The 24,958-nt window shown below is 33.2% G+C and overlaps 1 protein-coding gene across 4 annotated transcripts in view; it reads left to right on the top strand.

Annotated features, from left to right (window-relative positions):
* The window catches only part of NOVA1 (NOVA alternative splicing regulator 1), a 144,941-nt gene that overhangs the window by 101,704 nt on the left and 18,279 nt on the right, over positions 1–24,958 (top strand). For 3 of the 4 annotated variants that reach the window (XM_017741738.1, XM_017741741.1, XM_017741740.1), the window contains 2 exons: positions 5,202–5,368; positions 15,582–15,653. In XM_017741738.1, the coding sequence (XP_017597227.1) occupies positions 5,202–5,368; positions 15,582–15,653 (239 nt within the window). The remainder of the gene's footprint in view (positions 1–5,201; positions 5,369–15,581; positions 15,654–24,958) is intronic. The other variant, XM_008639563.2, reaches the window with a different exon arrangement.

Raw genomic sequence — 24,958 nt, 5'->3', positions numbered from 1 at the left:
GGTTCTTCTGCAAAGGGTACTAGGGCTTCCTGTGAACACACCCTTGTGTGAGTGCTCTGTGCAAGTAGTTCCAAAGTTATTTTGTCTGGATGAAAGCAAGAGCAGAACATCAAAGCCCTAGAATTTCTACCAGCCTTTGTTTCTCCTTTCAGTTTGGGAAGTCTGTGAGATCATCGGGCTTTGCTTTGAGAGATGCCTTTCTGTCAGTGAGGAATATGGGTACAGACTCTATGTTAAGACCAGTTAATTCTCTGGTGAGAAGGTAAGAATAGGAGAGAGATAAGAACTGAAGGAGAAAACTGTCTTGTTGAGATTTCTGTAACACTTCACACATCTCTGGGATGTTCTTATGTGTTGCATTTAAGACTGTACATTTTATCATTTATATGGCAAAGGTTTTTCATGTCTATTTAAGGTGTTGTGAGATACTTCTAATGCATCTGAATAAAGACATTTTTATTTTCTGACCTTCATTTTCTGAGGCTTTATGCAAACGTAGAGTGAAAATGTTACATCCAAGAAAGAGTTTATCAGAATTTCATGTTAAGCAAGTTACTGACAATTTTTAGTTTGCTTGGGAATGGTGTCAAACAGTCCTATTTTATCAAGGGATTTGCAAGATCAGTTTTTGGCTGATTTAGTCTGTGTGGTGTTACATAGAATCCCACTCTACCAGCCAGCTGGTCATGGGTCACAAAACTACATGTATGGGACATTGGGTTTAGTGGAGTGCTGTACTGGGAGTTGTCAAACAACAAGCTTAGTGTAAATCAGCCGATGAGAGACTCTAGTGCATCTTTCACTTAGTTAAGGTTTTAACTTTGGCTCCTCTCACAGGTTCTCTTTTGTATCAAAGAAACTGGCATGGTACACTGGAAAAATACAAGGAGATTTAATTAGTGTATGTATTGGGATTACCCTGGGCTGCTATTGCATTGTGCTTTTTAGGTTTTCAAATTCTCTTTAAGATTGACGTAAAAGCCCAGTGTAAAGTTTATAGACCCATATAAACGCAGAGATTTCTGAAAGGTACCATGCATTCCCCAAAGCATTTCAGCTGAGAAATGTTTTTTATTTTCCTGAAATACAGAAGCACGTTTAACATTTAGTATTTCTGTGAGTACAGAAGAACTCTTACTCATTGAATCAGAGTCTTTAAGCAAGCATTTTAAATTTTAATGGCAACTATGTACAGATGTGTGCCAGTTAAGTATAGAAATACAAACATCAAAAGCATCATTATTGTTTATCCTGTTGCATCTCCTGACATTTATTCTAATGGTTGCTTTAAAAGCTGTATCAGTTGTCCAATAAGTAAATAGCATTCTCAGAGAAAAATAATTGTTTTGAAGTTCTTGAAAAAGTTAGCGTGATGTCCAAGGATATTTGCCAGAAGTAAAATTTTAGATAGTTACACGAGGTAGAGGGAAAAATGATTTATTAAAATAGAGTTATTGCAAGCCTGTTTATGTTTTAGTCTTAATTTATTAGATATTGAAATAAGGTTTTGCTTACTTTCCTCTAAATTGTGTGATGCCTGCAAAATGGTTTATCTTTCCTCTCCCATGGAACTGTAGAACAGATAAAGATTTCCTTTTTTCTCTGATGGTTTTACAAATAAATTTTTGGGGAGTGTACAGACAGGAGTTTTTTGTGCAATTAGATTCTGCCTCTTATTTAATAAGGAAATGTTAAAACCCACACATTCAAATTGAATTTGGATTCTAACATAAGGGGAAAGAAATGACATTTCATTTGCTGAAAAGTAATTTACTTGAGTTCCTTTGAAAAAAATAAACATTAAATGATGGTAGCAACATCAACAGCATGTTTTCAGATAGTTTTTTTCCCATTTATAGCCCCATGCAAATTTCTGGCATGGACCTTGTTGTTATTGAACATACATAAAAACATTGTTTCAGGGTTTATTTAATGTACAGGGATGATGATCACCTATTCTACATTTAACCATTATCTGTGTCAAAATTTTTTTTCTCTTGTCTATGTTTTATGTCTTCATATGTAAAAGGCAGTATGCAATACATGACCCTAGCACCTAATTGAATTGAAAATAATTTTTAAAAAGAGAATAATTTTATATTGGTTATGCTTACACAACCTAAATAAGGGCAGTGATTTTTGGTAATTTGATTTTCTTTGAGTCAGCTATTTCAAAAATTAGATCTGTTTTTTTAAATGCAGATTTTGAAAATCTTGTGACAAAAAGTATTTATATAGATGGCTGAGTTTTCATTCACAGAAACATGAAAAAAGGATTAGATAAAACTGTTAACTTAAAATTACAAGCAATCTGACACTTTAATTCATACTCTAATGGAGTCTAAAAGCTCTTAAAATGACAGACATTTCACCAGCATTAGCGATTTGTAGGTTTATTTTTGCCATACAGGTTGGTCATGTAGCTGGCAGTTTTTCCTTTGCATAGTTCTTGTAAATTATTGTAATCTAGTATCTGAGTGAAAAGCTATTACAGTTGTGAAGGAATATGACAACATCGCTTCAAAAGATTGAGACAATTCCAAACTGTATAGGTGTACAATTTCTCCACATTTTATTAATTTTTAATTTTTTTTTTGGTGTACATAGCTATCAAAGCAAATGTGCAATTTAAAACCTTTACTCTGCGTGAAATGTGGTTTTGCACAATTTGATTTTTTCATGGAACAGTGATTTCTGCTACTACATCCTAGTTTATACATACTAAAATGTAGCATGTTTGGTCTGGAGTATGAAATACGTCATATTTTTATTATGCTGCACCTTCTATAGTCACACAGATTGCAAAATACCCTTTAGTCACTTAGTGTCAGGTCTAACTAAATTCCTATTTAGCATTGACTGTTTTCCATTCAAGTATTTTGACAGAAGCCATCCCTGTTAAGTGCTTTCTGAATGAGGCTCCGGTAGCTCACCCGTAACCTGATCTGTGTTTTGTTTCAGTGTGTTGTCTGCTGACCTAGAGAACACTTGCATTAGCTGCATTGATCAGTCCACCTCACTTCTCATCATTTAGGAGACAATTAATACTACCTTGTAAAGACTCCCCAGAGCATTTTCTTTGAGCTGGATTGCTTTACGCAGAAACCACAGGCAATGTTTGCAAGAGGGGGAGGGCGCCAAGTAGGAAAAAGAAAAAAGGCATTAAGAAAGCTTTGTCTAGGAACCAAGTCTCATTTGCTGTGGTGACTTTCACTCATGGCATTCAAACTCCCTTTTCTGATAGAGCACTTGGAAAAGAAAATTAGCTGTGTTTTGAAGTTGATTTGTTGAAAAGATGCTGTAAGAGGTCACAAAAATATTTTAAAAAGCTTCCTCTTGAGAAATATGCATTTGAGTGGGAGATTTTTTTAACTTGCTGTTAAGACTGTAAGCATTCTAATTTTATATTTTGTGTGAAGGATTAATAATCTGACATATTTTGAAATACTGATTGATGTATTTTAATCCTAATTTTCATTATTTTTAAATAACATATTTTGATAGAGAAAAATTGAGTTTCTTATTCCGTGTTTTTTGCTGTAGCACTTCTACCACAGTGTTGAATTTCAGTATTGCATGATACTTAAGATAAAAATCAGATTTTAAGTATATGTGAATATGTTAATTTAAAAGCAATCAAGGTTCTTAGTGTGCTCCTTCATCATTAGGTAATAAAATATTTAACGCTAGAGATCATCCACAGAAGCAGGTGAGGAGCATTTACTAATAAAACCCAATTTTTTTGTTGGAAATTCCCAAGGTTACCATACTATTCTTTGTTAAAGCCTATGTTACACTCTTGTAAGGAGCATATCTTAAGATGAGTTGGTAACAATTTATTATATAGACATAAAATTGATAGGAAGGGAGGAGGTTGCTTACCACTCTGGTACATTTCTCTAATCTATGTGATTCCATGCAGACTGTACAATGGAAATTAGGCCAACTGACATGTTGTCGACTTCAGAAATTGTTGCAAACTTGCTAGTATTTGCCACATCATTACATTGTCATTTTCATTTTCATAGGTAGAGTGAATGAATTTTATATGAGAAAAGATTAATTTGTGATCTTATCAATAGTATTTACTAGGAATATGTCAAGAGAAAAAATTAATATATTTATTTTTCTGCTGATTCCATGGCTCAAATTTGTTATTTTGCTCCCCCTCCCCATGGTCTTGAAGCAAAATATGCACTGACATTGAATAGACATATGCATCTGACATATCTTTGCAACACAATCAGTATTATGGTATTGTTATATTTTTAGGAATACACTACTATCTTGGTAGTTCATGTTATAATTGTCCTCTGTTAGTAGAACTATTCTACTGGTATTTGAAGGCAGCAGTGAGGTGATGAAAATCATTGTGGATGTTGGAAGTGTAAAGAATGTGTTTTTGAAAGTATGTATTATGTAAAATTTTAAAGCAGGTTGTCTTGTGTTGGTATTTCTGCAGAATGAAATTGGAAACTACAATATTCTTTTTAAAGTTGCTTTTGAGTTTTGGGGGGTTGGGGATTTTTTTTTTCCAAGTCCTGCTAGATCCTGTTTTTCAAGTCAAAATTGATTTTCTGCAACCTATTTAAGTGGTTTGATACGTGGAATACAGAACATGGATTGTTTCAGTGAAATGTCATACTTTTATCTTTAGGATCAATACTGGGGGGTTTATATTATTTCATTAGTGAGGGTGTATCAAGCTGTAACCCAATATGTAAAATAGTCCCAATACATAAAATAGTCCTTTTTTGCTATACAACCAGCCTCAGCACAAAAAAAAAAAAAAAAAAAAAAAAAAAATCAAGGAAGTATTTTTCCACAGTTCTGGATCCATCTTTAGCCATTCAGTAGATATTTTTCATTAAGAAATCAATAAATAAAAAGTGGTGTGAATTTTTTGTAGCACAAGCAGAACAATTTCATTTTGGAAGAAGGTTATGAGTATTCTAACTGATGTTATCCAGGCTGACTTGGGAAATTAGTGATCGTGGGATCTACACAAATAGGAGTTGTTTGAAATATCTTCACATCATCAGTATGTTATCTTTAGGAAATCTCTAATGTTTACTTTCAGGAAGGTATTGCTCTTTGGCTTTGCAACACTGCTTTTGAGTGCCATCTTTGTGCCCTAATTGAAGCAGTTTGTGGGATCTTGAAGAATCCATGTCATTCAGATCAACTTTTGGTATTTGCAGGTACTACAGAGCGGGTGTGTCTGATCCAGGGAACAGTCGAAGCACTAAATGCAGTTCATGGCTTCATTGCAGAGAAGATTCGAGAAATGCCTCAGAATGTGGCCAAGACAGAGCCTGTCAGCATTCTACAGCCTCAGACCACTGTTAATCCAGACCGCATCAAACAAGTGAGTTTTTGGTTGGGAATAGAGAGTCACAGCAGCTCCTTAGAAGTCTTAAAACTTTAGTGCTGGAAGGGGTAAACATAACATGTTCTTTAAGAAAATGTTATTTTACACTTTATTAACTTGCTGGTACTCTTTTTCCTTGTACTTATATGTTCCATGTTTCTCAGCAGTTCTTTTAGACAGTGTTTTATAAATTCCAATGCCATGCTCTAATGTGTTTCTTCCATGAACTTTTCTTTACTGTATAAGGTGATAATAGACTTCTAGGTCTTAGTTCACGATTGCTGAATTTTAATCTTAAATGGTGAACCCTATGTAAATCTTAAGTGTTACTAAAAAATCACAGATTAACTGAATGTTCTCTACGTTTATGTATATAAATAAAAAAAAGGTAACTTTTTTTTTGACCCTAAATTAGATAATTTAAAGTCCTACCTGTAAGAACTTGAAAACATAAGGATAATTACTTGGGATGTTTTTTACAATTTCATTTTATGTTATTTTTGGCATCTTTTTGCCTATTTTTTACTGTCTTCATTCAAAATCTTTGGGTACTGAAAAAGTTTTTCCAAGCTATTGCCCTACTTCTTTATTCTTTGATTTTCCATAAAAATTTTAACTTAAACAAATTTGCTCTGTAAGGAGAATGGGAAATATACTTTATACAGGATTTAAAGTTATTTTTCATTGTATTGAATAAGAAAAGAATGAAGAAAGAAATGAGTGAACATTAGTAAAATTTTGTCTTGTCTCTCTATCCTGTAGAGGATAGATTTTAGTTTCTCACCTATCCTATGTGGGAAAATATTGTTTTGTCCTTCTACACTAACAAGATTCAGTTTCCTATAATTTGGTAACTCTGTGCAATTATTTTACTTTTTATACAGTGACATACACAGAAGGCTTATATGAAGATGTGTTTGAACAGGATGAGTTAGCAACAGACTGCTTTAGATGGATGAAATTGTGCATAAACCATTTATTTGATTTCTAATATTTACTACTATTTATTTTTTCTGTATGCAATAATTTTACATAAAAATTACTCTAGATAATTTATAAGAAAATACTAAAAAAGAAAAGCCCCAAGTTTTTAGAATTAGTTTCTCAATTATTAGACATGAAAATGATTATGCCTGAAAGAGGGAGAAAAAGCTGAAATTGATCTGTATTTTGAGCGGCTTTTCTGCTGATACTGGATTTTATGGCAGTATTTCTTAATCCAGTGGGAAACTAGTGTTCTCTATTACAATAAAAAGTGGTTTTCCCCTTTTGAAATTAAATTAAGCTAGTTTTTAGGTATGTAGTAGGGTCCTGAGAAACTAGATTACAGAGCTGTTTAGTGAAATGCCTAAAAAATTCCTCTCTTGTGTCTGAAGATTATATATCTTGTTGTCCACACTGTTTCTTCAGAAAATGTATTTGCAAAGTTGTTGAGGTTGTTTTTATTTTATTTTGGGGGCTTGTTTTTTTGATTGGTTGGTTGATTTGGTTTGGTTGTTTTTTTAGTTGTTGCTGTTTGGGGTTTTTTATTTTTAATTTTTTTCCTCTTTTTTGAAAGTTTGTTTGGTATGGGGTTTGTTTGTTTGGAATGTTAAATTCAATTAAATTCTGGAGGGATTAGTGAGTGCAGCCACTGCTAATAAAGTTCAGACACAGTCTAAAGTACAATATATACTAGCTCTGCATCTTACAATAAAAATATATTACTTGTATACATACAGGTGCATAATAATATAGCTTCAAATATTTGGAGATATGCATGTGCATATGTTAAAGAGTTTTAACCACAATGAATTGTTTAAATTCTCTTTTAATGGGGAAACCTCTATTATGATAAATGAATACACTATAAATATTGACCCAATCTAAAATCCATTATTTTTACCTAGAAATGAAACTGTTAGTTTAGTTCTTAGGTAGAATTTGAGATGAATTAATCTGTCCTCCAGTGTCAGAGTATACTGTACCTTAGTGAAAGATATAATACCTTGATTTAAGAATGTAAGAGAATAATATTTCATAACAGGTTGCCATGACTTAGAACTCCAGTGTTACTTTCTTAAGATCACACATATCACAATTTCATTAAAATGATCAGTAAAATTTTTAATACTAGTAATTTTGATTTTTTTTTTTTTTAAATAAGCCTTGTCATTTGTAATTTCTTCTTTTAAGCAAAATTTTACATAGTTCTTCCTGTCTTAGAATGTTGCCCAAGAACATTGGCACATTGCAGATTGAAGAAAATTTAAAGTTGATTTGAAATAATAAGTTTTACTTTCATTTAGGAAGTCTGAAAATGTTTCAGTCAAAAAGATGTTGTAGTTTTCTCCCCATGAATAAAGACAGCAGCAGTTGAAGTCTTGCAATGCCACTCATGTGAGCATGAGTAATATATGAGCATGCAGCTCTCATTTCTCTATTGAAATTTCTCTGTCTTGGGCTGCTTTATCAACACTCACTCTAGGGAAGAGAGATAAGAAAGAAAATTTCTGGTTATAGATTCAATGAAGAAAGTCAGTAGGTAAAGCCTTTGCTGACTGCTTGAATTTCAGCACTGTCTTCAGGAAAGGCATGGGACGCAGAGGCTGACTCTGGCCTGGCATTTCTCCTTACTAGTGGAAATCACTATCTGAACATTCTGTCTCTTTAACTCCAGCTTTTTCAGCTGCAGATTTGAAAGCAAATCTATGTGCTTCCTTCTGAGCCTTCTCCAGTATGTTTTTTTGTCTCTCCTAATCCTTTGTACTTATCAGCAGATACCAGGTAGTTCTCTGCTCCAAGTAGGTCTGATAGATGTTTAACTGACAAATGTTTGTATCTTTTATCTCTACAATCTCCATAGATATCAGCCGTCTGATATTTCTAAGTATCATTGAACAATAACCAGCTGATTCCTGTGCCCTTTTTCTTTCCAGAAACTACTATGAGCATTTAGCCTCCCTTTTCTCTCTTTATTAATTACAGTGTCATACAAACTCTTTCAAACCATATTGTAACTCCGGGAAACAGAAAATTGTTTTCGTAAGAGTTCATGAGCTTGAGTTGTTTTGTCTTTGTAATTAGCATCCAAAGCTTTAAATTTCACCTCTAAATTAATAGCAACTCTTATGAACAATGGAAAAGGCTGCTTAAATTGGTCTTACCAACTACTTCAGAAATTATTGCAACTTTTCCTTCCAGCTTTCATTTGTAGCAAGTAGCAGATGTCGTAGCAGCCTGTCCAGGAAGCACTGGCCTGTCCAGGAAGCACTGGCCTGTCCAGGCCATTGCTGAACTGTGCATTTTGTGATGGAAAGAGGACCTATCTTAAAGATGACTCTGCTCCAAGCAGGAGTTTGCCCTGTTTGGCCTTCTGAGATCCCTTTCAACTTGTATCATTCTTTGATTCTATGAAATGCTTAGGTCTTCTAAAACACAGAAAAGGATTTAGAATTTCTTCCTTGTAAACCTAGAGTAAAACTTTCACATATAGAACTTCCAATTATAGTTTTCATTGGAACCAGTTTCACTTCGGTTTTTCAGTAGATAGTTAATGTCTCATGAGTTAAACTTCTGTTTATTAATCATGGTCCCTGTTATTTTATTCAAAATGTGCAAAAGTTAATGTCTGAACTCAGATATGTAATTTCATATTCCTCTATTGAAAACAACTGCTTTTACTCCAGAAATGTTGATCAACAACAAAAAAGAAATCTTCATAACTGTTAAATAAAAACTTTTGCTTTCAAATGCCTAAATACAACCTGAGTTTAAGAATACACAACTGAAAATATTGGCTTAAATGGAGGAGGGTTGGTTTGGATTATGAGTTCTTCAGACTATAAAGACTCAGTAGACTTCATAGAATCGTGGAATGGTTTTAGTTGGAAGGCAAATTAAAGATCATCTAGGTCCACCCCCGGTGCCAGTAACAACTTCCACTAGACCAGGTTGCCTCATCCAATCTGGCCTTTAACAGTTCCAAGTATGGATCATCCACAGCTTCTCCGGTCAGCCTCTTCTAGTGCCTCACCATCATCACGGTAAATTTTCTCCCTAAGGTCTAATCTAAATCTACCTGTTTCAATTTAAAAACCTTATCCCTTGTTCAGTCACTACTCTGCCTGATAAAAAGTCTGTCCCAATCTTTCCTATAGGCCCCCTTTAAGTGCTGAAAGGCTGCTTTAAGGTCTTCAAGAAGTTTTGCTGTCTCTAGGATAAATAATGCCAATTATCTCAGCTCCAGTCACTGATCATCTTTGTGGTCCTATTCTGAATCTTCTCAAGCAGGTCCATGTCTCTCTTATCCTGAGAGCCCCAGAGGTGGGTGCAGCACTCCATGTGGAGACTCACTAGAGCAGAGTAGAAGGTCAGACACACTTCTCATCCTCCTAGACACACTTCTTCTGGCGCAACCTAGGGTGCAGTTTGCTCTCTGGCCTGCATGCTCACATTGCTGGATTATATTCAGTTTTTAATCCACAAATACTTGCAGATTCTTCCTTCCTTAAGAAACTTTGATTGGTTTCTTAAAATGTCTATCCCTTCTGAGAAGTCTTTCTTTTCTTTATCATCCATTGAAGACAAGTCTGTCACCTAGATGAATCTCACTAAACTGTAGAATATGAGAAAATTACGATTTTCATTTAGACGAAAAATAAGTAGCTTCGTAGATCACAGTGTCTTTTCTTCTAGTTAAAAACTTCTCATAAAATTTCTTCTCTTGTGAACATAGGTGAAAAATCACAACAGTTATTCTGCCATGTATACTAAGATATGCAGAGGTCTTTGCAAGTTGCGAGAACAAAAAATAAAAGCTATTTTGTTCTGTGCGTTGAATCCATTGGCAAAAGTTTAGTATTCCATAAAAACATGTATACTTTATCCTGTCCTCATATGCTTAATTCTGTTGGCAGATCACTAGTTTTATTTTCTGTTTCATTTCAGCAGTGTTGAATAGAATCTCAATATGTATGCAAAATTTTGTTTATGAATGCAGTTAACTTTGTAGTTGCTTATTAACTCTTCTGTGCTTCAAAAGTGAAATGAGAATGAAATATTTTGTTGGGGGATGAACAGCAGCATTCAACTTTGCATAAGTTTTCAGTAGTGTTTCAGTTCTGAAGAAAATTCTAAAGTTACCTTGTACCTTCTGATGGCTTTGTAGTTTTGGTGTATCTTTCTGAATCCCAAAGCATCCCAGAATGAAAAGGTGACCTTCTCTTCTAGAGTGAATCTTAAACCCATATCTTATAGGATTTTTAATGGCTGTGCCTAGCTACATACTTCAGTTTACTGTTATTTCTAGGTAACAGCACCAGATATTGTAGTAGTTCTGTGTTAATGACAAGTTTTGAAGAAAGAGAAGGTCCTGATTCTTTTTTGTCCCTTTCACTGTAGTATAAATTCTAAATAGTTCCTTTCATCCAGAGTTGCTCTGATGATCCAAATACTCCTGGTGGTTTGCTTTAAGTTTCTGATCCCTTCTTGTCTTTGACAGAACATGAGATCATCTTTCTTCAAGATCATACTTAACCATGTTTTTTTCCTTTCTTAAAGTCAGGCTCCCAAGAGTTCATAAATAGGGATGAGTTACCTCTTAGTCTATCTGTATTTCTCTATGCCCTATCTCCTCTTCCACAAAAAAGCAAAACCAAATGCGAAGATTGAAATATAATAAAAATTTATTTTTTTTATTCTTTACAGAAATGAAAAGGTAGGAAAAAAAATAGATCACTGAAGTCATCAAAGCAACCTTTTTAGAGTCTGTATTGTAAGCAAATTACTAACCCTTGATTATTTCTTTATCCAAATTCTATTTTTTGAAATGTGTACATATTTATAGTCATCTCCAAGATAAGAATCTTTTGCCAAAGTTACAGATTAAAGGAGATCACAGCAGATGTGAAGAAGACTCTCTGTTGAGCAAAGCAAGCAGTCAGTTAAGAAAGGCTTATCTAATAGTGTTGAAAGCCTAGTAAGTCTTTTAGGTTGTTCAGAACAGTGGGGCCTTGCAGTGCTCCCTGTTTCTCATTGTAGCTGCAGAAGGTATTAAACTGTTTTAATACAATTTTTTCAAAGATAACACCTTTTCTTAAAGTGCATTAAAATATTAATACTTAATCAAATAAGCAAATAAGTTTTATCACACTAATTTCAGTGATTAAAAGCACCAATATTCATATATGCAGGACTGATACTTGGTATTAGGTTAGTCTTAATAGTTATTTATTGCAGGTAATGTTATTACCAGGATTTCCTTTGTTTGGCAAGCTCTGTAGTGAGAAACTAGAAATTGGTAAGCTGTAAATACAGTCTCACCTTCACATTTAAATGATGTTTTTTTCTATGTTTTCACATCTGTAACCCTGTTTCAAATAGTATTTTCTGCCTTTTCTTTCTACCCCTAAATATATAACTATCCTAGTTAGTACTGAGAATTAAGTTAATTGTCTCAGTACAGTTTTATTATTTGTTACCCATGGTGTAAGTATTGAAATTTCTTTAGTGTAAATATATTTATAAGGGTGTCATTGTAATCAAAAGAGGACTCAGAGACCTTTTGAAACACCATGCAGATGGACTGTATGTAATCTATACTGCCATGATACAGCTATATCTTCACTGTGTTAATCAAAAAATATGAAGAATGGAATATATTGACCATATTTCTTCACACCCTTTAGTGTCTTGTGCTCCTTGAGGGCAGTCTCTCACAGTACAGTCAATATCGGTGAGCACAGAAAAGCAGTAGTATTTTCTTGGACTTTCAGAAAATACTGCAAGTCAAATACGACTCAAACAGAATTTTATTTCTAAAATTAGCCTTGTCAGAGGCTCCCTTTTAAATACTTAAAATCTGCTTTCTCAAATATGTGTTCTAGAAGTGTAAATTTAGAACAAACAACACACTCTAATCTGTAACTCATTAATTGTCTCATAAGTAGCAGGAAAGGTAATAATATTTAAGAAAACAGAGAAGTTTAATTTCATCATGGCTTAGACTATGCTATTCAAGAAACGCCTTAAAAAATACTCTGCAAGTCTTAGAAGTGGTGTATGGTAGAAATTCTGACTTTTTTTTTCTATAACCTTGCCAGTAGTCAACCTGCAATTTCAGGAAATCTTCAGTTACACTATGGAAGTAGCAAACTCAAAAATTGAAACTTATAAATTCATCTTCTAACCTCTTTATACATCTCATTCTCAGAAACCTAATAACTACTAAATTTGAGTGTTCACCTAATGCAAAAGACTTGCCAATTTAAAAACAAAAACATTCTGTGCTGCATAATAAGTCAGAATATTGAGTTCTATTCAACTTTCTTTAAGAAGCAATTTTGCTGAAAAGTTTTTGCAAAGCAATTGAGACAGTATCAACAAATTACTTATCAGCCAGTGAAAATTCAATACAAACTCCAAATGCCTGTTTCTGGTGGGGTTTTTTATGTTTGAGAAATAATTTTGTGTTATTTTGATATGAAAGAAATAAATAGGTGTATCTCCAAATTACATAGAAGCATGAAAAGGGAGAAATTTTTACAAAACAGTCAATTCTTTTACATATATATATATATATATATATCTGTTTATATATATATACATATATATATATGAAAAAATAAAGGTAGTTATGTCAGTAAACAATGTGAGGGAGATTAAGCCTCAAATACAAACAACCTGATATACGAAGAAAAAAAAGCACCAAAACCACAAGACAAAAAACTGTTATTTTCAGTATTTTGCCATTTATTTTGGAATAAAAGGTGTTTTTCTATAGTTGATTTTGTTCATTAATACAGTCTTTGTTTTTAAATTTATTAATCTCTTTTTTTCCATTGTATTTTAAACAGGCTTTTGCTAAAATAAATAAAGAAATGCTTCTACTTAATAGATGTTATAGTTCAACAGTCACCTGAAATGATTATCATCACTCCCTTTTTCATCACGGCCACATATTTCTGTGCTTTAGAAAGACTGATATGAATTGAAATCTGAGATGTTTCCAGTTTCTTAAACCATTTGTGATATAAGCGATTGTCATTATTCAATGTTGAAGTGTTCTACATATTTCCCTATAAATCCACTAATTAGGTTTGGTAACAGCTGTGAAGAGCAAACTATTTTTCCTTTTAATAAGTAACCTAGCATACCAAAACAATCTACAGTAACATATGCCCTAGTTGTCAGTGGTGTTGATAACACAAACTATCAGTTTTGTTAAATATTTTAGTCATTAGCAATTTTTTTTTTTTTTGGGAGAGTTCAGGATGGGAGTTTAATACTTAGGTATAATAAAGAAAACCTACTGGGACAATAAACAATTCTCCATTCTTTTTGGTTGGGGTTTTTTTGGTTTTGTTTTGCGTTGGTTTTTTTTGTATTTTCTTCCTGTTTAGCCTTAAATGATAAAAATCACTTTTTGCAATTTCAGACTTTGGTAAGAGAAATAACTGCATCATCTCACTAAAATCAGAAGTAAATTCTATAGCTGAACAGGCTTAGCTGTGTACTATTGTGGAATCAGACACATCTTTTGCTAAATAATTCTAGCACCTCACGAATGAACCCCTCGTGATTGTCCCATGTTTGGTACAGAACGACATGGGAAAATCCTTTATAAATGCCTTGGTTTTTACAATGTGTAGTGCCTGCTGACCAATAGCAGTTTGCCAAGCTACATATTTTTAATAAGGACCTATACATGACAGTATTTTCTACATAACCAATTTGAAAGAGTCCCAGTTGATGCTTAAGCTGTGTATGTTTTCTTTTGTTTTTGTTGTTTTACAACATAAGTTACAAGTTGGAAGCACAAAATAGGGATCTGTTTCTTAAGATTTTATTTTTCCTGTTTTGATTGCCTGTTTATGTACAAACTATGAAAAATGGATCTTCATACTGTTTAACATACATCTAAATTATTTGTGTGTGCATATGTACAAGCCCATATTTTGCTAATACACAACTTTATGCATTCACAGTGTCCCAGCTTTCTCATATGCATTAAGAGTTTTAGTGCAAAAGTATGTATACCTATTTTATGAGGGACTGTCAATGATTGTAAGTAACAGAACTGCTGAAAGTGTGACATTTTGCTTTATTTATTTCTAAATAGTTTTGGTTAGTAACTATATGAGCGTATGATAAATTCCATTGTATAGCACTTTAACACTTATTTCTTGACATAAAAATAGTGTAATTTTTGATATTTTATAATATTTATATATTGCAAAGATGTCAAAAAACATGCTTTGAATAAGTATTGTATGTTATGTTTTGAAAATTGGAATTTTACTTTTTTACTACATTTATAAAAAGAAAAGAAGAGTTTTTCTGTCAAGATCTAATACTTTTAAAGGAGAAATGTGTATATAAAATTTTTAAACAGAGCAGTGCTTTTTTAATATGTTCAAGAATTAATGTTAAGCGTATGTATATTATTTAGAAAAGATGATCAATAAATATGACTCTTAATTCTTTTTTGTGTTTATTTTGAACACAGACCTATAATAAGCTATTGACCTTTGCTCAACTAAATGAACATTTTTAACACTGATCATAAATATTTTGTAGTTATTTCTTATGAAGATATTAGTTGCATGTTCATCCATCATGAGATTGATGCTTACATTTTTTCACCTGCTTCTAGATTAAAAAAGATCAATGAATATTTTAGCAGTTAGAATATTGCCAAAAACGCGGTAGCTTCAGCGTAACTGTTGTAAGGTATGGATCACAGTTTGCTGGCTATAAGTCCTGGCTGTAGAGTGGTGCTTTATAAAGTGCCAGAGTAAATGTCTCTTAACTTCTTTCAGACATTGGCCCTGTTTGTTCGTAGACTGATAACTGTTCCTAGTGTGCTCATTGAACTTGCTGGAATTTTTGTTTACTTATAGTTTTCATTTTCCCCAAGAGGAGGAGAGAGGAAAGAATATATTCCTCATGTGGTCAACATATTTTTGAGTATTTATGTGAGTTCACCATCTTGATTTCAAGTCATGAATTTGTTTTTACATGCATAAGCATGCATATTTACATGCATTATTTATCCAATTGACTTTAAATTCCATTAAGTTCCAATGAGTAGGAGAAAGATTTTTGTCTTAGGCATTTTTTATTTCTTTTAATTTTCTAGTTATGTTATTTTGTTGGTTTATTTATTTTTTTAACTGTTGAGTCTAAGGCTTGTAAAGGTTGATTTGCTCCTGAACTGCTTTGTTCCCAGACATTGCCATCTTCCCCAACTACCACCAAGTCCTCTCCATCTGATCCCATGACCACCTCCAGAGCCAATCAGGTACAGTATCATCCTACCATCTACACCATACTTTTCACGGGTGACAGCTTGCAAACTGGAGAAAAAGATATGGTGGGTTAAGGTTTATTCGTTCATTCACATATATACACCCATAACCATAGATATCTAACTCTTGTTAGAAATTGGTAAAGTAAATGGAAAATATTTTGCTTCTTTTAATTTATTTTGGTGGGCTTCGTTAAAACCTCTGATGAAAGCAAAGTATCTTTTTAAATAGTTGGGGTTTTTTTCCATTTGATAAATTGCAAGGATACAAAACTGGTGTGTTTGTAGACAGAGTAACTCTTGGTTTATATATGTTTATGTATATATGCACACACGTATTTACTTCCTGGATCAGTTTTAAATTATAATAGAATTACCCCTAAACCCACGCTTAAATAGCTGGAATTCAACCCAGGAATGGCAAACAGACTTCTTTATTGGAGAATTTTGAAAGGTGTTTGTGGACAGTAACATAGGGGCATTATTTAAATATAAAAGTATTTTAAATGAAAATTTACTGATGAAGAATGAAGTAAAATTAAATCTCTCTAAAAACATGCTAAACACATCTAAGTAAGTTTAATTCATATCATATTTTTAAATGCATAAATTGTCCTTTAGCAGCATGTTAATTATTCTCTTCTATTTTTATTTTAACTGGAAAAGTTAATATCCAGTTGATTGTGTCCACAAATTATCATATTTTGTCTTCCCTATTAAAATTGTTAAAATTGCTACATACCATGCTTTTTAGAACTTATTCATGCTTAATAAATACCTATTTATTTTTAATGTACTGCTAATGTACTTTGTGTTCAAATAATGTAAGTATTTAGTATATGCTAAGGGTTCACACAGTCTGTTTCAGTTAGCTGAATGTTGCTATCAGATCTTGCACAAATAACATCAAATACCAGAAAAGTTTCCTTCGCAAGCTAATTTCCCCTGGAAGTTAACGTTGTTATTAATTACTGATTCGCTGACATTTTGTGAATTGCTTAGAACTTGCTGGTGTATGAAGAAACAATTTAACATGAACGGAAGCGTATTAAAGCATTATACCTTTGATCAACACATGACATCTGTTGAAAGGGATGTCAAATACAGAAAGTAATGGAATTGAGAAAGAAATTGTACAGATAGAGGGACTAATAAGAAAAATATAGATTGTGATATCCTTCACTTCAATTTGAAAGCCTTCGTCATCAGCCTGCTTCCATTCCAGCAACAGTTACTTGGCTTCATCATCATTAAATGACAAAGATAAAATCTTTGCCGACAGCTAGGGATATTTTATGAGCTCTGTTCAGTTTTTATTCTCTCTCTCTTAATTTTAGTATTTTGTTTATTTTAATTAGAAGGTTTTGAAAATAAGAGGAAAGATTGGTTTTTAAAGGGTTCTTACTATTTTACTTTTCTTTCACACTTTCTTTTTTTTTGATTATAAGTATACCCTGATGATCATTATTTAGTGAAAAAGGAAGAAGTGCTTTTATTTACAGGAAATACGATTTGAGCATGTTGTTAATTAGCATAAGAGAAGCACCTACTTTGCATCTGTTCTATGAATTTTATATTATCAGAATTATAGTGTAGTGTATAAACTTTAAATGATTTTTCAATAGCTAAAATTACTTATGCTTATAGAAAGTTGTTCTATGAGAATATTATCAAGTAATATAGCTAAATATACAGGCTAAGTGAAATGTATGCTTGGTGTCCTGTCTATATCCCGTATTACATATTTTAATGCATTTTATTCATATCCTGTGTTCAATTCAATTTTCATACAAGTAATCAAGACCTTTTTTGAACAGCATCAGAATTGTATAAATGAAGAAGAGTAATGAGTTCCTTAAGTGACTTTTGGAACCGCTTTTATTATTAACTATTGAAATTCATACAGGTTTATGACTATTTTATCCCTTCTAGTATTTTCTAGTGATTTCTAGCCATTCCAGCAGGAAGCACAAAGCACATGATAAGGCAATTAAGGCCTTTCTGTTCATTCTAGTGATAAGTGATGTTGCTGGCAATTGTTCCCAGACTGTAGTGGTGATTAGCATTCAACACCAGTGTATCGACAAGTATCTGCACTGCGGCTGTAACATGGAAATAAGTTCCAGCACAATAATCTCAAACCTGTTGGTCGTCATGTAAACACCCAATAGGAGAGTATTAGAGAACAGCAATAAATGTTTGGTTTGATATATGGCTGTGTAAGATGACTCTCAATAGAAAATAACCATTCAGGTATGGGTTTTCTCACAAGATATTATATTATGATAACATGACAGAGCTTAGTTAACTGGATGGATGTCAGGAAATTCAGTGTTAAGGTGGAAGATAGATTCACAGCACACTCTGTTGTGTGGATAAAGTAACATATTAGGCTTAAGATCATTCAGTTTTCTGTAATATTTTAATCATGAGAAGATGATATTTTATATTAAAGATTAGAAAGGTGATTAAGCAAGCTTTAAGCTTAAATGCTGGGTTGCTGTTGGAGTGAGATTTTTAAGATGGGTTGGAGGACTCCCCCATAAGTCATTGGAAGTAGAGAATTGTCGGGTCTGTGCTTTGATGAGTACAGCTGATGAGAGCCTTGTGCTGTACAAGCATGTCAGCTGTGTTCCCCTGACAAAGCTTGAAAAATTTCTAGACATACTTTTTACTACAAGAAGAAAATAGCTCTGCCAACAGAGGTCAGAGGAAGCTAGGCAGGAAATCTGGCTTGTATTAGATCTTCCTTTTAATGACTCACTTTGCCTCCATTCAAATGAGGTCATAACTCCTTTGTATGGCAGTTTCAGCTTTTGATGAATTGTTTTTGGAAAAATCTGGTGTTCATGAACTACTTGTTTTATGATTCTCAAGAAGAGGATAGTCTCTAAAAATGCCTTATCTAGTGGAAGAAAAGTTTATTCAGAACTGTCATGTGTTGCATTATACTGAGTTGCCTGGGGTGCAACAGAAACCTCTTCACTGTAAGTGTTTTTCTCTTTAGTTCTTTGTTCCAGGAAGTTATACAGCTGTCAATATTGTTCTTGTAAATGTCTTATTTTTTTAGTGGAAGTTCCTTGGACGTTTATTCACATTAAAAATCCATACACTGCAAACTTCCCAAGGAAGAAGGAACCAAAGAGGCAATAGAATTAGAGACAATAGAACTTCCAATATTTTTTTCCCCTCCTGTCTGCCTATTGCTGAAGCAAACTCAATCTTTCTATACTTTTAAACTAAGAGCTTCTGTGTTACACCCTCACAAACTTTTTCAGCTTTGTTTATAGACAAACACTGGCAGACATATAGCTACAGTGTTCTGCTGTTCTGCTGATGCCCCTGGAGCTGGCAGAATAGAGCTTTACTTTAGCAGGAGGAGGAAATCAATTTGACTTCTCCAAAGTACTCTTCAAGAGGTAATTTCATCTCTAAAGTGATAAATAACACACTAAACATCATATAAAGCATGCTTGTTTTTCCTCTGTAGTACCTTGTAAAGGTACAAGTTTTAATACTTACTTTAGTAAGTTACTTTAGCTAGACTAGTATTTCTATAATTAAACTGTTTACATACTTTTATTAATTCACAAGATTATTTTTTCTTTTTATCTGCCTGCTTTCCTGATGTTACTCTAATTTTAGAGGGATAAAAATACAAAGCTAAGTTTTTATTTCTCCTTTAGCTATTTGATGTGTACCCGTAAAGGACACTTGTAGGTCTCCTTCTCCAGTCCTCCCTTTTTCCATGGAATTGATACCACTGCTGACCTTTGCTACTGGCTTAAGAGAATAAAATGCCAAAACACACATTCACACTTATTAGTGAGTCAGGAGAGTGAGGGGTAGGAGTCCTTTTCCCTTGCCTTACAATTTAGATAGGCTTAAGCTTAGCAATAAAATAGGATTTATCATAGCGAACTTTGAGTCAATAACTTACTATATAAACCTTTTATTTTTACTTTTTTAAAAGCACTATTTTTTCCCCATGGCATTTTATTTTTTATAATTCTATAATTTTATAATTAATTTATAATATATCTTCTATTTTGTTGTTTTGTTATTGCACCTGAAAGTCTTATTTTATTATTTAGTACAATATAATATAAATTTTGTGGAGTGCAGATAGGTATAGATTTTGTTCATTCAGTCCTCAAGTTTGCTTTTTTTTCGAGCATATCTATCTCATTTGGTTGCTGCAATATCTGTAATAAATAATACTTTTCAACCTTTTCACATGATGGGACTGAGCCAGTGTTCTTGGTACTGCCTGTACTCAGCAGGGACAGCACAAGCATATGGCTATTAAAATCTTGGTATTTGGAATTTGTACTTTTGGCTTCTATGATCTCTCTATTTTATTCAAAGTCTATAGCTTGCAATGTGATGTAATAGTACACCTATAGCTAGAGATTGGGAGATTAATTGATTACAATTTAATCTAAATTGTAATGATCAATGCACTTGATGTCCCTCTCTGACTTTAAAAACTGCCCTATTCCTGTTTGTAAAATTGCTTGCAGAAGTGTCATCTTCTCATTCATCACAGAAAGGTAGAATCTGAAAATAGAGGCTGTCTGTAAACATACTAACATCTCCTAAAGGGTTGATGAACTCATATTTGATATGTTATTTGTTGTGGGAGGTGGAGGAAGAAAAGGGAAAGAAAGTTTTGTTTCAGTCTTCTGTTATCATTAAGACATGGATTTTTAAAGTCTGTATAATATCCAGCATCAAATGATAATTTTTTTTTATCAGTACTTTAATCTTAATGCACAAATACTGAGTTTTAATGATGAACCCAGGATAGTCAATAGCCAGCGTGGGTCAGTGAGATATTGTCTCAATTTGCCTTTGAAATTTGATGTGAGGCTTATTTAAGATACTGTGTTCTGGATATTTTAACTTTACTATTCATCTATTTTTGTTTCCCTGATTTTAATGTCAGTTGTTACAGTACTGTTGAGAAAATCTATTTTCTTTTAAGGTCTTTCACATATTGACTAATGCTGGATGGATCACTTGATCTTTCCAAATTTAGTACTGTGTATTAAAAATAAAAGTCAATATAAAACTATTTAGCAGTCTTTTAAAAGGTGCTATAGAATTAAAAATGTAGTATAACTTTAATTTGATTACTAGGAATATTTGCTATGGTAGTTCTCTGAGATAGCAATTTGACCTTTTGTCAGCCTCCGATTCGTCACTGATAAATACAACTATTTTATTTACATCCACATGATGCTGTCAGAGGTCTACATACAAACCTAATATTCTGTTTGAAAGAGACTTTATCTAATAGACAGTGTTTTATTTGGACCATCACTAAAGTATTTAGTACACCATATTGTTTTAGTTTAATAAGACAGAGTTCCTTTTTTGATTACAAGTTGCCTGTGGCACACTATGGATAGCACATAATAAATAATGTTTGAGACAGTATATCTAGAAAGGACTAGGAAGAATTATTCTCCTCTTCACATGAGAGGATTCCAATAGAGGTTCCAGTGTTTTAGATGTAACCTTTCCTATTTCTTTTCAGCTGAAATCCTTCATTTCATGTCTGAATTCTAAGCAGAATTAACCTATACTCCATGGACTAACTGTAGACTTTTTCTTCTGGTTAATGTTAATACATTACTTGTAATATATTTCTCTTGTTCTTTAACCACTTTTTTCCAGTATTTTGCAGTATCTGAGCTCAGTGCTTGTTTGCATTGTTTCCTTAAAAATATATATATATTTTAGATTCTACCGAGATGTTTAAATAACAATTTAAAAAATATTATATGCAAAACAGTTTGGGGATTTTACTCTTATTGAGTGTTTCAATTTTTCCCCTTGGAACAAGTTTGTAGGTAATAATTTGGGTTCATATTCCTTACTTGTTTCCTTTCTTCTCTCCCACTCCACAAAAATTTTAGGGGCCACTGTTTACTGTTCCTGTCTTAAATGTAGGAGAAGTGTCAGGAACATTCATGAGAAATGGGGAAAGATGTAGATTCTCACTGCTAAGTCTCTGAATACTGCTGGCATGTCATTCATAGGATGTCATAAATGATCTGCCAGTTATAGTCCTGTAAGTAAAAATGTGATTCCATGTTCATGGATCTTGTTTGGATTTTATGCTTGATAATAATTAGAATCACTTCATTTCCTATTTCATCCCCCCTTCAAAAAGGTACATGTTCTCAATATAATGGACAGAATTACTATTCCCTTCTATTAAAATGGATAAATGTCTTAAATCAGTATCTCTTCATGTTTTGAACTCCACCTGGTTGTTAGATTTTTTGTTGTTTTTCCCCCCATAGACAAAAATCAGGAGGTAAAAAAAAAACCTAAACAAACAACAAAACCCCCACATATAAAGTAAAACTTAAAAAAAAAAAAAAAAGGGGGGGGGGGAGAAAAAGTATGTGTTTTTGAAGATTTAGATGATTTAGAAAGCATAAAAATCTTAGTGTAGTGTGACTTTATGAAGCCTGCTTTTGGTCCAATTAATTTATTTTTAAATCATTGTTACTTTGGTTAAGATGCTGAGATCATTACAGTTCAAAGTACACTTATGACTTTTGTGGGATTTATTAACTTTAAAATATTTTGTAGTGAATGTAAAAAGATAATGCTTTTCTTGGATTGATTCCATTTTGTTTAGACTTGTAGGGTTATCATCATCTCATTGTATTTGAATTAGGAGTTAAAAAAGTTCCTCACTGTAATTTAAGATGTTGTTCTTTCATTTAAGGATATTCGTAGATATGATATATAGGTTTTTGGCATTTTCCCATGTCCCCATACTAAGAAAAGGTCCTATCTGCTTAGGAAAAAGGATCATTAAACATATAAAAGTTGGAGAATACACATTTTTCTCTTTGCCAAAATATACGATGAAGGTTTTCAAATGTCCTTTGCAAAAGGGTATTTAATTACTTCATGTTCTTTGTTCCATTTTAAGTATAATTCCTTTATCAATAAAAATTAAAAAAAATAGTACCTTATAAAATTCCAGATATATCTGTATTCAAATTCCATCCCAAATAAGCTTGAGTGAAAGTTGGTAACGTGTTACTCTGTGATCTAACCAAGGTTAGCTGTGACTTTGAGTTCTTAATACTCAGATTGGATGACATACAGTTTCACTCAAAACTTGTATTGGGTGAAAAATCCAACCAACCCTGTTCTCAGTTATACAGGCAAAGAGACACTTAGTGCCCTCTTTGCTGTTTGAACGACCCAGAGAAAACAGAAGATCAGATCAATTTCCAGAATGCAGCTCTGGATGATTTTATTGTTTCTCTGCTGCGTAATGAATCAGTCACATGAAGGTTTGACTCCAAGTTTTCGATTATTTGGAATTTAATTTAGTGGCTTTTAGGGAGTTCAGAATTTATATAATCAAGGGTTGTATGAGAATGTGGAAAGCAAGATTGAGCCTGTAGAGCTTACTGTCACACCAGGACAGATCCTGTACAGCAGACTGTAATGTAGAAAAGGCAATACCATGTTTTCCTGTCAGATATAAGTTGAGTCAGATGTGATTAGGACTGGCCCTAGAAGATCCTACCTGGGGCCTGCATTAGTTAATGGGGGTTTTTGTGCTACCTGAATTATTTTCACTTTTACAAGCTGTTTGGTATAGTGCAGCACTGCACTTTGCTGCAGGTGGAATGCTAGATGCATTGTCTGCCTTCTGCATGCTTTGAGAATTCAAAGATGAGATGGTGAGAAGTCATAGATGGATGTGAGACAAACCCACCATTAAAGTAGGTGTCTGCCTGATTTGAGTGAAAAAGGAGTGTTCTTTGTATGCAAATCATAGAAGCACCATAGGGAATAAGAGATAGGAGGTTTTTCCTCTTCCAGAGGTTAGCTGAATCTCATGAGACCTTGGCCTAAAGCATTGCACCCTAGATTTCAGATAGTCTATATCAAAACAATGTGTAACTGCACCTTATTCAGTAGTATTATCCCCTAGTTTTTCTGCCTGTAGTTATTTTCACATTTGTTGAGTTTAGGTTTGGTTTTGGTTTTTTGGTTTGGTTTGGTTGGTTGGTTGTTGTTTCCCTGAAACAAAATTAGACCCAGTGCAACTAATAGCCGATACTAAGAGGCATAGTTTGCAAATAGTGCATCAATGGGAGTATTGTCACTGTAGACTCCAAGCCTAAGAGTTCACTGGTCTGTTACCTCCCAGTGATTTACATTTGAATTTTTGCAGCCTTGAAGAGTATTAGTCTGGGGGTACAGACGGTCTGCTGCCTGTTTCACCTTCTGTTTTCCCCTGCTTTTCAAATGGCACCTCAGTGAATGCAGCCTTAGAGATCAGAGTCTTGCTGGACTATTTTTTCCCCCCTTACATTATTAAACAATAATACACTTCTACATAAATTACTCATTCAAGTGAACTTACTACCTGTGACTTGGATGGGGTTAGAAAAATACAGTTTAGATTTTTATTTCTTTAAAGTTTCTGAAAGCCCACAGTTCCTCTGCAGTGTAAATTCTTCTTTCATGTTTCTAAATAGCATAGTACATGAGCTCAATGCTTCTCAGCTTTTTATGGTTATCTTATTGTCCACTTAACAAACTTATAAATGCAGTGAGAATTGATTGACTTTATTCTCTTAATAGTAATTGTAATAACAAGTAATTGTGATGACAAATTAACAGCTGCCCCCTACCCATGAGATACTGAAATGCAGTCTCCATGTGGACTCTTTTAAAGTGTTACAGTTGTGGAATTAAACTAGTTTATGAAATAGATTAGACTACGATTAATGTCATTCTATAGTAAAAAGTACTGAACAAAATACAATACCTCCAGCTCGTAAGACCTGTCCACACATATAATTAAGTGATTCAGAAAAAAAAAGGAATCAAGTCAAAAGATAATCACTTCCTTGCAAAAAATTTATTCATAAGAATAAATTTTAAATGTTTAATAAAACAACTGTAAATATTGTCTAGAACTAGTATTACCACAGTTTTAGGAACAGAAGGAAATAACAGATAGCTGTTTGTTAAAGACATTTTACAGCTTGCATTTCACTTGTATGTCAGCATTTAAGGGGTTGTTTTATAGAAACTCCTGATTTAATTATGTCAAAAGTAATTAGATAATTAATGATGCACATTACATTAGCACTCACAGAAAAGACTGATTGGCTGTACACAATGTATGTGTATACGCCGATGGTTGTCTTTACTGCATCCAATTTCAAAGTAAACTGTAAGTTATGCCTACCTTACATTAATAGGAACACAGGTGAATCAGGGTAAGAAAAGGAGAAGATTGC

The sequence above is a fragment of the Corvus brachyrhynchos genome, unplaced genomic scaffold, assembly GCF_000691975.1.
Source record: "Corvus brachyrhynchos isolate BGI_N302 unplaced genomic scaffold, ASM69197v1 scaffold115, whole genome shotgun sequence".
Lineage (NCBI taxonomy): Eukaryota > Metazoa > Chordata > Aves > Passeriformes > Corvidae > Corvus > Corvus brachyrhynchos.
The sequence above is the reverse complement of the archived record's forward strand: the minus strand, read 5'-3'. Positions and strand labels throughout refer to the sequence as shown.